General features: G+C 37.0%; 1 protein-coding gene across 1 annotated transcript in view; it reads right to left on the bottom strand.

Moving 5' to 3' along the window:
* Positions 1-16,100, bottom strand: part of LOC120532242 (ankyrin repeat domain-containing protein 31-like) — a 66,581-nt gene extending 50,481 nt beyond the window's left edge. Inside the window, exons 1-4 of the mRNA XM_039758092.1 lie at positions 15,941-16,100; positions 4,536-4,665; positions 1,879-1,960; positions 1,236-1,273 (exon numbers count right to left, since the gene is read on the bottom strand). Coding sequence (XP_039614026.1) covers positions 1,236-1,273; positions 1,879-1,960; positions 4,536-4,665; positions 15,941-16,045 — 355 coding nt within the window. The 5' untranslated portion in view covers positions 16,046-16,100. The remainder of the gene's footprint in view (positions 1-1,235; positions 1,274-1,878; positions 1,961-4,535; positions 4,666-15,940) is intronic.
* Positions 16,101-16,939: the final 839 nt, after the last annotated feature.

Genomic DNA, 16,939 nt, shown 5'->3' with positions numbered 1-16,939 from the left:
ACGGCCAGAGACTTCAATTGTGCTTTAAATCCAAACATGGATAGGTCTTCTTCTACAGTAACAACATCTAACACTGCAAAAACAATCACACAGTTTGTGATGAATCATAACATACTAGACCCATGGAGCATAATCTACTGTATCTTCTCACCAGTACATCACTTTTACTCAAGAATTGATCATTTCCTTATTGTTAATAATTTATTGCCCACTATCAAATCTTGCAGATATGACACTACTGTTAGCTCTGGCCACACCTCTCTGATCATGGAACTTAAATTTTTCTGACTTACGCATTCATCTCGTAGCTGGAGTTTTAACCCCCTGTCATTAGATATTGAGAACTGAAATTTATTATTTATAGAGACAAATGCTTCCTCAGATGTCTCTGCAGGAATACTCTGGGAAACTATGAATGCTTTTTAAGAGGGCGGATTATTTCATATCTTTCCCATAAACTGGAAACCAAGAAGGTGTCAGAGCTAATCAATGAAATTACCAGAATAGATCAAGAATATGCCAATTTTCCAATGAGGCACTTCATAGGAAAAGACATGTATTGCAATTAGAATTAAACCTCTTGATGAGAAAAGAAATGGAACGGTTTATCATTAAATTGCAACATCAATACTATGAACACGGAAAGAAGGAAAATAAGATCTTAGATCAACAAATCCACAATAAAAAAAATTACCAACACAAACGGAGATAAAATCATTGATCATAAAAATACAACCCACATGTTTAGAGAGTACTATAAGTCCTTATATTTAACCCAGTTTAAAGGTGATAAGACACAATCTAATGAGTTTTTTGACGCATTATAAATACCACAGCTAGATACTCTTACAGCAGAAAAACTGGATAAACATTCGACACTCTCAGAATTATGAGATGCTACAAACTCACTCCAGTGTGGGAAGGAAGCAGGCCCTGATGGATAACCAGTGGAATTTTATAAAAAAAAGTTTCAAATAAGTTAGTTCCACGATTAGTAGCAACATTTATAGAAGCTAAAGACAACATTCTACTTTCTCCAAGCATTAATTACTGTCTTTCCAAATAAAATTATGTGCCACTATTTACTTCATATGCATTTCATTCACAAGTGTAAACAAACTTCATGAATGTTCACTATGTTATCAAACATGTCTAAACAAGTGATTTTATAAAGGAAAAATGAAAAAAGAGGAATGTACAGTAGATGCATGGACAAATAATAAACTTGTCCTCACAAGATTTACTTGCATTGTCTCTTCGATATTCTTTCATCCTGCAAACAAAGAAAATATAATGTTGGGTTTTCATACAATTTGTGATTTTGCATTCAGTTAAAGTTTTCTCTAAGTAATTCAATGTTAATTTAAATAATTATTTAATTTAACACAACAAATGATACAATTCTTGCAAAGATAGTGGTTTACACAATTTGAACTGTCCTGTTATACAAGTGAAAATTATACTAAAACAACTTCTCAGTAAAAAATTGCCTTACAAATTAAATTCAGAATTTCCACATTTTGATGACATTTGTTTTATAATGACAACTGTTGATAACATAATTAAAGCTGACAAAATTAAATGAGTGGTCCTGAAACTTACTGCCTTGCAACACCATTGTGGATTCATGAATAATTAATAAGTCATGTGGTTGCATATAGAGGGAATTTTAAGATTAGCATCTAATGTTACAATAAGATTAATATGGTTAGTATCCAACAGCTTCGGAATTTTTCAACAAAAAATGTACCTTTAATTTGATCCATCATTCCTTTAATTTTATGCACCTAGTTTGTGCTGTATGCTCTGTGATAGATGCATAGAGCTGACAGATTTTAAATTTGTAATTCTATAAACCTAATAATTGAATAATTGTACCTTTTGTTTATATTTGTATCTCTTCCCATTCTCTTTTTAGGTCTGCGTGTGTTACTTTTAGCAAACCTTAATTTTTGCTGCTCTGAAAAAAATACATATTTAAAAAAATATCAAATCACTTCCATGGTTTTAAGTATTTTGCATACAGATATTTATACACAAAAACAATGCTAAATTTATTTTTACACTATAATTAAACTGTTAGTCACGAAAAAAATAGGCTGTATGAGTTTACTTTTCTAAATAGATACAGGGGCTGATGGATCTATCATTCACATTTTCAGCCACACCCAATGCTCAACTTCATGCTGCCTACCTTTGGAAAGACTCCACACTAAAGGGAGTGTTACCCCCTTTTTTGAAATATTGGCAAGAATAAGCAATCCAAGATCTTTGACATTACCAGACAATGTTTTTGTATATTATTTATTAGATATTTAATTAACAAATGTCTATGTTTTCTGGAATTGACATATGTTAAAGATCTAATCAATAAGCCATATTATTAAAATAAGTCAAATATCAGCATTACATCTTCATATTTTTTTTTTTTTTTTACAATTCTTGTCAGCACAATTCTTATATTCACAAGGGTTGTGAATTTCCAAGGGCACTAATATGATACTATTGTCACAGAGGACACAAATTGCCTTGCATCCTGGCTAGGACGGATGAACCCTTAACTGGCTGGAAAGCCTTTATAATGTATGGATGGAGGGATACAGCCACCCAGGGCCATGTGCTTGTGCAGTGTGATAGATGGCAGCATCCCTCTGGATCTCTCATGTACACATCTGCAGGGGTGCATGGTAGCTGCAGTCCTAATGGATTCTCTGCTGGGTTGCTCAGAAGCTGCCAGGGTGAGCTGCAGGAAGGAGCATTACTCCTTTTAGGGAGATTCTTTCTGGATTCAAAGCACTTCTTGGGTGCACTGTTGGGACACCGGAAATACTCCCAAGGTCTGGTGTTAAAAAAGGCCACTTCACCTCACCCAAGGAGTTGGAGTCTGGTATAGAGGAAGGACAAAGTCCATCTGGGAAGAACAAAGGAGGAATAGATAGAAGAAGAAAGAGAGTTTGTTTCATTGTAAGATGCAGAAAAAGAAGACTGGAATTGGGAGCACTGATATGCTCCCTATAAGCCAAACTTTCCTGATACAGTTATAAAATGATAATCATTTCTGCAATATATTATGAGATTTTATTCATTTTTAATTTGAGCAAAATTGAGGCTAAAAGGATATCTCCATGAACAATAGGTAGAATTGCTAATTTATCCTCATATGCCTTTTTAAGACTGTACAAATGAATTTAAGATCTCTCAACAATCTCTACCAACTGGGAATTTTCATACTGGGAACATTCTTTTCTCTTTGATTACATCAGTTGTGTAATCTAAATTTAGTATACATGAACTTTCAAGAACTCCTGTCAACCTGAGATCAGTCCTAGTCTGTAAGGTTAGACAGATAGATTCCAAAGAACTCTTGATGTTAGTAATTACAAACTAAATTATGCAGAAACAGTTAACTTTATTTTTTTTGCTGGATTGTTTTTTTCTGTTTGCATACTTACTTTGGTCCTTATATACACTGACCACACCTTATTAAACGCTGATAACTGCATTCAATACTACACAATCTGATACTGATGTTAGTTGCAGCAAGATATTAACAACATTTCAGCTAGTATTTAAACACAAAAGACAATGTGTATTTATTTTGTGATTTAGAGAAACCCGGTCTAGTATCTGTAAGAACATCTGGCATTTGTTCTTTTGATGCTCGATATCTTTAAAAAATTATTTAGGTTTTACTGTATATAAACAGTGTGTTTACATACATAATTTCAACAAATCTTACCTAATATCTAAGAGAATACAAAGGGTTATGCTGTATAACTATGCAGGAAATGTTTATACTGTAAGAGTGTGGGAGAGTTTATAAGGGCTTAAAATATATAAAAATAACCATATGAACATATGGTTTTTACTTTGTGGATTTTCACCTTTCTGGAACGCAACCCCTGGAATAAAGGAGGGATCACTGTACCTTGTTCTCTAAATAGCACATAGCCTAAACATCTGGATACACTACTCATTAACCCTTAAAGGCTTGCACAACTACAGAAAAGCAACACAGTGAGTGAATAAAGCTAATCCTTGCATTAAAAATATATCCTTCATTGTAAAATGAAACACAAAACATATTAGACAAATATATTATACATTACACTGCTGCCTCAGGATGAGATACATTACTTAAAAATTGGCAAAGCACAAAGAAAGAGCCTGTAGGCCAAAGCAAGCTGAGAAACTACACAGGCTATATCACAGATCATGATGAGATGAGTGCAGACTCCACCACAAATGTCAAAGATGTTCACTGAAACAGCAACCCAAAACAATAGGTTCAGCTCACAGAATGTCAGTAATTGTCCTCAAAGTTGTTATATCATTAACTGCTTTCACTGTAACTAGATAAATTAGAACATCTAAAACCTAACAAATATCCAATCAGATTATTAATGTATTATTCTCTTATGGAAACTAATATTGTGTATCAAGAGTAGACATACCTGTGGAAAGTAAACTTCAGCTGTTAAATTTCTTTTCTACTGAAACTGCGTTAGTGAAAACCAACAATTTATTTCACATACCTTTAGTATGAGAATCAGGTTCAGTCACAGGTGAAACACCTTCAGTCTCCAAATGGTTTTCCAAAACTTCTCTAGTAACAGGATTTTCAACTGTACCATCAGTCTGATATTCATGGAAAGTAACCCCCACCTATTGGTCAGTAACAGTATAACGTAAAACATTTACCAATCAGTCTGCTTTAGTTTAACTAAATAAATAAATATGCACACATATACATGTAAGTTTATATTGTATATATAGTCAGGATAGTATATACTGTATGTGTGTGTGTGTGTGTATATATATATATATGTGTATATATATATATATATATATATATATATTATATATAGTGGTGTGAAAAACTATTTGCCCCTTCCTGATTTCTTATTCGTTTGCATGTTTATCACACAAAATGTTTCTGATCATCAAACACATTTAACCATTAGTCAAATATAACACAAGTAAACACAAAATGCAGTTTTTAAATGATGGTTTTATTATTTAGGGAGAAAAATCCAAACCTACATGGCCCTGTGTGAAAAGTAATTGCCCCTGTTAAAAAATAACCTAACTGTGGTGTATCACACCTGAGTTCAATTTCCGTAGCCACCCCCAGGCCTGATTACTGCCACACCTGTTTCAATCAAGAAATCACTTAAATAGGAGCTGCCTGACACAGAGAAGTAGACCAAAAGCATTCTCCTTCAGGATTTTTTAGTAGACAGAATAAGAAATCAGGAAGGGGGCAAATAGTTTTCACACCACTGTATATATATATATATATATATATATATATATATATATATATATATATATATATATATATATATATATATTGTGAGCGCCACCGGGCACAGACAGGCGGACATCTTGTTTAAAACACCACCACACGCGTTTATTTACAATATTTACACAATAATAATGGTCACAAAGACCCAGTCCGTGCACAAACCCCAAATAGTCCTCAAACTCCTGGCCACAATGCCTTTCTTGGGCCGCCTCCACACTCCTCTTGCTTCGTCCTACTTCCACCCGACTCCAGCCTCGAATGAAGGGAGGCGGCCCCTTTTATACAGGACCCGGATGAGCCCCAGGTGTTCCCGGCATTCCTCCTCTAGCCACGCCCCAGCGTGGCGGAAGTGCCGCTGTTCTCCGGCAGCTCTCGGGTATCCTCAAAGTCTTCCCCAGCACTTCCTGGTGTGGCGGGAGTGCTGGGGAAACAATCCCAAGGCATTGGAGCCTCCTGGCGGTGACCACGGGCCCCTACAGGGAAGGGCTTCCATGCCCTTGACCCGTGGTCCCCAAAGCAACCAGGCGAACCCGTGATCCAGGCAGGGCTCTGACCCTCTTCCGGTCCCTCCTGGCGTCCCGGCCGGGTCATGGCCCCTGGCATCCCTGACAATATATATATATATATATATATATACTGTATATATACATACATATATACACACAGTATACACACGTACACATATACATACATATATACATGCAAGCCCCCCAAGTGCCTTTGGCACCCAACCCCCAGCTGTGGCCAGAATATCAGTAAAATCTGTAAATGTACAAAAGAAAAATGATTATTTATTGGAGTCCATCCATCCATTATCTAACCTGTGTCACAAAAACGAGACATAAACAAATAAAGGTTTGGGGCAGCCACCCATATAATATGGTATCCCGGCTGCAAAAGTCGTTTTTATCAGATCAACAGCACTGAAGTGCATACAACTGAGTCCAGAACAAGACTGAGGGAAAAGGGGCAGACTTTTAAAGGGGAAGACAGGAAGTGAGGTCATAAGGATCGGGCACGTGTTCTTCATTCATTGGATCGAGCCCGGACGTGACGTCAGAGGGGCCAGAGCTGGTAAGGTCTAGTTCCATTGGCTCGGTCCCAAAAGTTACGTCAAGAGAGTCAGGTGGAATCTCCCAGGAATGGGAGAAAAAGAGTCAGTGCACTCTGCCTGACATGCCTCAGAACTGCCTTCACTCAAGCCCTTTAGCTGCCTCTCATGCGCACATGTGTGACACCTGTTATATCCTAACTAAAGGGTCAAGGGGGGTCTGCTGGAGCCAATCCCAGCCAACACAGGGTGCAAGGCAGGAAACAAACCCGGGCAGGGCGCCAGCCCACTGCAGGGCACACACACACACACCAAGCACACACTAGGGACAATTTAGGATCGCCAATGCACCCAACCTGCATGTCTTTGGACTGTGGGAGGAAACCAAAGTACCCGGAGGAAACCCACGCAGACACGGGGAGAACAAGCAAACTCCACGCAGGGAGGACCCGGGAAGCGAACCCAGGTCTCCTAACTGCAAAGCAGCAGCGCTGCACACTGCACCATCATGCAGTTTATTGGAGTCAAAATCATGAAATTCTATAAATATGAAAAGAAAAATGTATTATTATTTAATGGACTAAAAATCATGAAATGAGAATGAAATATTTACTCTCTTACTAATTGGAGTACAGTATTCCCGTTAAACTGAGGTGCACTATGCTCGATGAGTGTTTATAAGAGACTAAACAAACAATCCATTCGTTTTAACTGACATTCTTATAGATAAAAAATAACTTTTTTTAAAAAATTACTCATTTAAATAACAGGAAAAATCACGTGAAAACTAAAGTGATATGCAATGGGTCATTATAACTCGACCTTCAGATAACTAAATCGCTTAAATACAAATATTAATGTTATGAATAAATTTTTTTTTTTTAAATAGTTTGTTCCTGTGAAAAAAAAAATAAAAAAATATATATACACACATACATACACATACATACATACATATATATCTATACTAATAAAAGGCAAAGCCCTCACTCACTCACACACTCACTCACTCACTCATTCACTCACTCATCACTAATTCTCCAACTTCCCGTGTGGGTGGAAGGCTGAAATTTGGCAGGTTCATTCCTTACAGCTTCCTTACAAAAGTTGGGCAGGTTTCATTTCGAAATTCTACGCGTAATGGTCATAACTGGAAGCTGTTTTTCTCCATTTACTGTAATGGAGATGAGCTTGAACGCCGTGGGGACGGAGTTTCGTGTGACATCATCACGCCTCCCACGTAATCACGCAGTACATAGAAAACCAGGAAGACCTCCAAAAAGCGCTGAAGAAAACATGCATTATATAATTGAGAAGGCAGAAAAACAATAAGAAGCGAGCGAGTGACATATACAACCATATTCATGAGTTCTGCTACTTCGGAAACAAAGCACGATGTAAACCTACACTTTAAATTAAGTTCATAGACAGGCTGCCGCTGGCGTTTGTAATTTAGTACCTGCCCATATAAGGCCGTCCGTCAGCGGCAATCCAATAGCAAACTCCCACTAAATATTCATGGGTAAAGGACTGTGCTTATGCAGAGGAAGATGAGGTCAGGGTGGTGTTTGGCACAAACTCAGCGAAACTGCGAGAGAAAGTTTTAAGTGCCAGGACTAAGGTAACATTAAATACAGCCATGGACATAGCGAGATGGCACCAGCACAGCTGGGAACCTTTGATGCATGTACACGGCGGCTCACGTGAACTGGCGCGGTGCACAGATAAAAGCAACAGTTCCAAAGGCTGAACAAAACCGAATTACACAATTGAAAAGGCAGCAAAAATATGAGGCGTCTGATACATACAAGCATATTCATAAATCCAGCTACTGCGGAAACAAATCACACGGTGGAAAAAGTCAATGTCCCGCTAAAGGAAGACAGTGTAAAAAAAAAACCTGTACATGCAGTGTGTCAGGTCTCAGATAAAGAAGAAGACGAGCTGTTTATTGATTCAGTAAGAAACGAATCGATGAATTAAACCTGTCATCTTTACAACGATTGACAAACACAGAATGTAACTTGAACACAACACATCCTACAAATACGAACCTGATTGAAAGAAATAATGATAATAAAATCCTTGATGACAGCAACACTCAGTAACACTCACAAAACAAATACTGTATATTGACAGTCATGTTACATTATTTTTAAAATGTTCCCTTTTTTTTCTAGCTTTTTAACACACTACTTCTCATGCGCATGTATATATATATATATATATATATATATATATATATATATATATATATATATATATATATATATATATATATATATATATATATATATATATATATATATATATATCCCGATCTACATACTCGAATAATGGATACTTTATTAGCCATCAATGATTGTTTTGGTAAAGCCATACTTAGTGTATTCATTAGATGAACGGTAAAAAGTAAGAGCGAGGGAGGATGACTTATTGAGGCATGCAGGCTGTAGTGCGCATCAGCTCTATCTGAATTGCGCGATCATATTTGAAAAAATATATCTTTTCAAGTTCTATTTAGTCCATATGTGTCAAACTCAAGGGCCGCGGGCCACATCCGGCCCGGCGTGTAATTATATCCGGCCCGCAAGATCATTTTATATACTGTATTATTGTTATTAATGGCCGGGTATATGAAGCGCTGGTAACACAATAAACTACAGATCCCATAATGCAGTGCTTCAGCTGCCTTGCGAACACTTACGCGTTAACCAAGTCTAGCTTATGATGCTGCAAGTTATTGCGAAGCTAGCTCACACGATGCTGAAGAGAAAAGTTGATTCTGAAAATAGAGCCTTTAAAAACCGATGGGAGGCTGAGTATATGTTTACTGAACCCGTGTGTCTCATTTGTGGAGCTAAGGTGGCTGTAATTACAGAATTTAATCTAAGACGGCACTATGAGACAAAACATCAGGGTAACCTGAATGCAATGCAGAAGATACAGAAAGCAGAAGAATTAAATAAGAATCTGACACTTTAGCGGACGTTTTTACCTGTGCAAAATCACAAAGTGATTTCAAGTGAAGCTGCTTTTATGGGAGACACAAATGCACCAGTGCAACTTGCCCCACTTTCCCTGTTGCCAAGTAATGTTAAACCAAGTCGTCACTACGGTGTTCCCAAATACGCACTTTGCTGATAAACTGAGCGCACTGAGTTTGCACGGCGCTTTGGTGACTTTGAAGAACAAAAAAAGTCCGTCTACATGCGGCTCGAACCTTGTGCATGTTTGGTAGCACATATCTGTGTGAGAAGCTCTTCTCAGTGATGACGACTAACAAAACAGCACACATGAGTCGCCTCACTGATGAGCACCTGCAATCCATCCTGAGAATCTCCACAACACAGAACCTCACACCAAACATAAACGAACTTGTTGCCAAAAAAGATGCCAGGCGTCCAGCTCTAAAATGACATATGAGCAAAGACAACTGAATGATTTGATTTGTTATTGCTGAAAGGAACACATTTTATTTATATTTCCAGGTTTTGTTATGCAGCATGTTCATATTTGAATTTGTATAATTTTGACAGGATATATTTTTATGGAGAGCAAAATCTTTTGGGATATTTAAAATCTAAGTTTATTTTTTATATAAAACTAGCAAAATACCCGCGCTTCGCAGCGGAGAAGTAGTGTGTTAAAGAAGCAATGAAAAAGAAAAGGAAACATTTTGAAAATAACGTAACATGATTGTCAATGTAATTGTTTTGTCACTGTTGTGAGTGATGAGTGTTGCTGTCATATATATATATATATATTTACACACACACACACATAAACATATATATATATATACATATCTATACATATACACATAAATATACACACACATATATAAACATATATACATATACATACATATCTACATATATACACACACAGCTATTTCGTATCAGTGCAATACGCTGCTTGTTAAAACGGATAACTCCGCTCTTACGTGCAAGTCTGCGTGGATATTATGAACTATCGTATTTGTTCAAGTTCTATTTAAATTTTAAATAGAAGGAATTTTTATTTAGTCGACAGAAATATCTTTGGTAGGAATGGTAAAACAGACAGGAATATTATTCGTGAATAAATCAACTCAAACCTTAAACAACTTATAATATTTTGCTCTCCATAAAAATATATCCTGTCTAAATTATACAAGTTAGAAATAAAGTAAACGTTAAAAGAACAAACATTCAAATTTCTTTACTCTTATGTAATTTTATATAAAAATAAACTTAGATTTTAAATATCCCAAAAGATTTTGCTCTCCACAAAAATATATCCTGTCAAAATTATACAAATTCAAATATGAACATGCTGCATAACAAAACCTAGAAATATAAATAAAATGTGTTCCTTTCAGCAATAACAAATCAAATCATTCAGTTGTCTTTGCTCATATGTCATTTTAGAGCTGGACGCCTGGCATCTTTTTTTGGCAACAGGTTCGTTTCTGTTTGGTGTGAGGTTCTGTGTTGTGGAGATTCTCAGGATGGATTGCAGGTGCTCATCAGTGAGGCGACTCCTGTGTGCTGTTTTGTTAGTCTTTATCACTGAGAAGAGCTTCTCACACAGATATGTGCTACCAAACATGCACAAGGTTCGAGCCGCATGTAGACGGACTTTTTTTGTTCTTCAAAGTCACCAAAGCGCCGTGCAAACTCAGTGCGCTCAGTTTATCAGCAAAGTGCGATTTGGGAACACCGTAGTGACGACTTGGTTTAACATTACTTGGCAACAGGGAAAGTGGGGCAAATTGCACTGGTGCATTTGTGTCTCCCATAAAAGCAGCTTCACTTGAAATCACTTTGTGATTGTGCACGGGTAAAACGTCCGCTGAAGTGTCAGATTCTTATTTAATTCTTCTGCTTTCTGTATCTTCTGCATTGCATTCAGGTTACCCTGATGTTTTGTCTCATAGTGCCGTCTTAGATTAAATTCTGTAATTACAGCCACATTAGCTCCACAAATGAGACACACGGGTTCAGTAAACATATACTCAGCCTCCCATCGGTTTTAAAGGCTCTATTTTCAGAATCAACTTTTCTCTTCAGCATCGTGTGAGCTAGCCGCAATAACTTGCAGCATCATAAGCTAGACTTGATTAACGGTAAGTGTTGGCAAGGCAGCTGAAGCGCTGCATTATGGGATCTGTAGTTTATTGTGTTACCAGCGCTTCATATACCGGGCCATTAATAACAATAATACAGTATATAAAATGATCTGCGGGCGGATATAATTACACGCCGGGCGGATGTGGCCCGCCCTTGAGTTTGACACATATGGACTAAATAGAACTTGAAAAGATATATTTTTTCAAATGTGATCGCGCAATTCAGATAGAGTTGACGCACTACAGCCTGCATGCCTCAATAAGTCATCCTCCCTCGCTCTTACTTTTTACCGTTCATCTAATGAATACACTGAGTATGGCTTTACCAAAACAATCATTGATGGCGAATAAAGTATCCATTATTCGAGTATGTAGATCGGGATATATATATATACATATATATATACCAGCGTATCGCAGCGAGAAGTAGTGTGTTAAAAAGCTAGAAAAGAAAAGGGAACATTTTAAAATAACGTAACATGACTGTCAATATACAGTATTTGTTTTGTGAGTGTTACTGAGTGTTGCTGTCATCAAGGATTTGATTATCATTATTTCTTTCAATCAGGTTCGTATTTGTAGGATGTGTTGTGTTCAAGTTACATTCCGTGTTTGTCAATCGTTGTAAAGATGACAGGTTTCATTCATCGATTCGTTTCTTACTGCATCAATAAACAGCTCGTCTTCTTCTTTATCTGAGACCTGACACACTGCATGCACGGGTTTTTTTTACACTGTCTTCCTTTAGCGGGACATTGACTTTTTCCAACGTGTGCTTTGTTTCGCAGTAGTTGGATTTATGAATATGCTTGTATGTATCAGACGCTTCATATTTTTGCTGCCTTTTCAATTGTGTAATTCGGTTTTGTTCAGCTCTTTGGAACTGTTGCTTTTATCTGTGCACTGCGTCAGTTCCGTGAGCCGCTTCGGTGTACATGCATCAAGGTTCCCAGCTGTGCTGGTGCCATCTCGTGCTATGTCCATGGCTGTATTTAATGTTACCTTAGTCCTGGCACTTAAAACTTTCTCTCGCAGTTTCGCTGAGTTTGTGTCAAACACCACCCTGACCATCTCATCTTCCTCTGCATAAGCACAGTCCTTCACCCGTGAATATTTAGTGGAGTTTGCTATTGGATTGCCGCTGACGGACGGCCTTATATGGGAAGGCACTAAATTACAAACGCGCAGCCTGTCTATGAACTTAACTTAAAGGGTAGGTTTACATCGTGCTTTGTTTCAGTAGCAGAACTCATGAATATGGTTGTATATGTCACTTGCTCGCTTCTTATTGTTTCGCTGCCTTCTCAATTATATAATGCATGTTTTCTTCAGCGCTTTTTGAGGTCTTCCTGGTTTTCTATGTACTGCGTGATTACGTGGGAGGCGTGATGATGTCACACGAAACTCCGCCCCACGGCGTTGAAGCTCATCTCCATTACAGTAAATGGAGAAAACTGCTTCCAGTTATGACCATTACGCGTAGAATTTCGATATAAAACCTGCCCAACTTTTGTAAGGAAGCTGTAAGGAATGAACCTGCCAAATTTCAGCCTTCCACCCACACGGGAAATTGGAGAATTAGTGATGAGTCAGTGAGTGAGTGAGGGCTTGGCCTTTTATTAGTATAGATATATATATATACAACACATATATATATATATATACATATACATATACATATACATATACATATATATATATATATACATATACATATACATATACATATATATACATATACATATACATATACATATATACACACACATATATATATACTGTATATATATATATACATATATATATATACACATATATATACATATACACATATATATACATATATATATATATATATACACACATACATACATACATATATATATATACACATACATACATACATATATATATATACACATACATACATACATACATACATACATATATATACTGTATATATATAGCAAAATATCCGCGCTATTTTAAGTACTGCCTTAAAAGTTTTATTAAGAAGAAAATTAAACCTTTTTAAACTGAGGGAAAATATACCAATAATTATTTGTTAAGGATCTCTTTGTATACCACATTGTGAGTTGGCCCTCGGTTGTAATATAACCAAGCTGTGCGCTGAGCTTACTCTTAAGCATGCAACGTACAGTTGGCCATGTGAACAGTAATCTTGTTTCAAATCTCACAGCTTGGATTGCTGCTGTCATAATCGGTTTGAGTTTCATGGTTTGTTTCAATTATGACAGTATTTGTAGGACTTGTGTTGAAGTGACATTCGGCATCTGTCAAGCATTGTAAGTATACAACCAGTTTCATCGATAACTTTACATCCAACTTTTGAGAGTTTAAACATTCATAAACATCAAAGTGTCCACTACTGAAACCGTCACCTGTGAATCTAAGATGTTTAAGAGGCATTGGCGGTTGTCCAAAGGTGTAAAATATTTGGCCATTTCGGTACACTTGAAAGCGTCAACCGAACAATTCAGCGGCAGCCATCAACTCACATGCAGAACCATAGGTGAAGGGCTTAAGCATTTCACTCTTATAGTGCTCCTGTGTAGTATAATTATCTCCTGTACCATCATCATCAGTCCACACCTTGAACCTGTCCCAGTCATTCAATACATAAGACACAATGTTTCTCCAGATATCAAGAGTGAGCCTGATATGGCCGAGCAATATGTAACAAAGAGAATGGAAAAGATAGGTGCCATCTCCAGCCATGGAAACCACTCAGTAAGTGACAGTTCTTTGATCGATGGTGATCACCTCGATAGACATGTTAATGTGGGTAAGGTTGGAATGATAAAGGAAATGGGTACCTGAACAATGTAAAGTAAGTCTAAAATACCGACACAATAACTATAATCGTAATAAATGAACAATAAAACAGCGGAGAAGCCGTGGATTAAATAAAAAGGCTGTAGTTATCAGCAGAGAGACGTGAATCCCGTGGCAAAGCAAGGAAGGGAATGAAGAAACTGGAGCAACGGACGGCCTTATATAGGCAGGCAGCCAACAACGTGGGAGGCGTTGGGACGTGGGACCCAACGCCACCTCACACGGTGACCGAGCTGCAGGCTATGGACGTATATATGTATGTAAGAAGGATTCAGTTATGGTTGGGAACCTGCATATCAAATTTCTTGGAGATGGGCCCATAAGTAACAAAGACCGTTGGAAAGTTCAATATGGCGGCCGACAGTGGCGTTATACCACCGAAATAAGTACGTACATTGGTTCTGGTTAGGGCAGGGAAGCTGCCTACCAAATTTCGTGAAGATGGGGCCATAAATAATAAAGTTCAACATGGCGGACGTTGTCGACTGTTATGACCGTTACGCGTAGAATTTAGAAATGAAATCTGCTTAACTTTTGTAAGTAAGCTGTAAGGAATGAGCCTGCCAAATTTCAGCCTTCTACCTACACAGGAAGTTGGAGAATTAGTGACGTTGGAAAGTCCAATATGGTGGCTGACAGTGGCATCATACCACTGAAATAAGTACGTACATCAGTTTCAGTTAGCGCAGGGAAGCCACGTACCAAATTTCGTGAAGACGGGGCCATAAATAAGGAAGTTCAACATGGCGGATGTTGTCGACCGTTACGTGTAGAATTTCGAAATGAAACCTGCTTAACTTTTGGAAGTAAGCTGTAAGGAATGAGCCTGCCAAATTTCAGCCTTCTACCTACACGGGAAGTTGGAGAATTAAGTGATAAGTCACTGAGTGAGTGAGTCAGTCAGTCAGTGAGAGCTTTGCCTTTTATTAGTATAGATGTGTTTTTCAAGCCAGAGACTTGAAATTTGGCACAAAGGTACAGTACTTCTTATACTAAGTAAGATTTGTGGCATCTAATCATTAGCCATCAAGTTCACTGAATTCTAAGACCACTTTCTTGAAATTTCAAGTATGTTCTTTAAAATATGGCACAATAGCATTCATTTACTAAAAAAAAAATTTTTCTAACAGATTGTTCATTCTAATACTTTTTCTATTAGAGAGCCATGAAACCTAATCAACTTCTGTTCTCCACATTATGCTGCAACATTTCTAGAATTTTCTATAAGCATAAGTACACCAACTCACTTATAACCGAGATTCCAAATTCAATACTTTTCTGCAATTTATATTATGTACAAACAAATCAATGCTAACAATATGTATGTACAAGTGTAAGGGAAATAAAGTTTGTTGATATATAACATGTTATTACTGTTAACCTTTTACCTTTCCACTTTCTGAGCAGGGCAATGACAAATAACTCAGCTTTTAATAATTAATACGCATAATAAATTTAATTCCTTTAGGATTCAACCAAAACTCTATAATAATGCATCATTTAAAGTTCATTTCAAGATATAATAGATTTTTTTTGTTACCTGGACTTCATCCTCCATAGACTCCAGTGTCATGTTTCTCAGGGTAGTTGACGCATGCCTGAATGCACTTACCTGGGTACCTGATAATTCATCCATTGTTTCTGAGGAGCTCTTAAGTATTTTCTGACAAAACGTGTCAAGTTCCTTCAGCTCCACATCATTAGCATTGGAAAGCATAGTATTGTTTTGTTCCTGTATGTCTATTGCAAGATCGGATATGTATGTAGATGGTAAACTCTTCAAAAATGTTAAAGTCTCATTTGACTGACAATTTTCAAGTTCTTCCAAGGACTTTATTTCTGGTGGAGTATTCTTAGCTTCTTGTGGATAATGCACCAATATGTTGTGCAAAGGTAATTGTACGGATGAAACGGAGGGTGTCATTTTTACTGAATTACCTGTTGCAAAATCTATTTCATTGCTACTGGTTGAATCCATATCAACAAAACTGAAGTCAGGCTTGGTAAATGAAAGCTTTTCTCCTGTACTGCCTGAGAAATCCTCTGAACAAACCACTGAAGTGTCCAACTGTCCACATATTTGGAATCCATTATCCACTCTAGTAGAAGAGGTGGCAGTAATTAGAAGACTTTGAGAACACACAGTTTCTGATGAGTCCTATAAATATATAAACATATTATATCTTAACCACCTACATTTAAATACCTTACAAATATTCTGTATTACCTTTTTTATCTTTTATTGAATTTATTAAGACCATGTAACAATACATACATTCAAGTCAAACTTAACAAAACAGAATTCAACTCCCACCCATGAGAAAGAGTGGAAGGCCAACTGCCAGAGTAAAACTCTGAGAGTAGTAAAGAGGGAAAGAAGTCCTTCTCCAAAATATAAATGCTTATTCTAAAATGTCATTGATTAGATCCTGCCAGGTTTTAAAAGAAACGTTTTGAACAGATCCTTTAAGTCAGAATTTTTCCAGTTTCAAATAGTATATAACATCAGTTGCCCACTGACTTAAAAGAGGTGGGCTAGGATTCTTCTAGACTATAAGTCTACATGCTAATAATGAAGTAAGGACAATTACAGTTTGTTTGTCCTTCTCCA

Source organism: Polypterus senegalus, chromosome 7 (genome assembly GCF_016835505.1).
Source record: "Polypterus senegalus isolate Bchr_013 chromosome 7, ASM1683550v1, whole genome shotgun sequence".
NCBI lineage: Eukaryota > Metazoa > Chordata > Cladistia > Polypteriformes > Polypteridae > Polypterus > Polypterus senegalus.
This window is presented reverse-complemented; position numbering and strand designations above follow the sequence as displayed.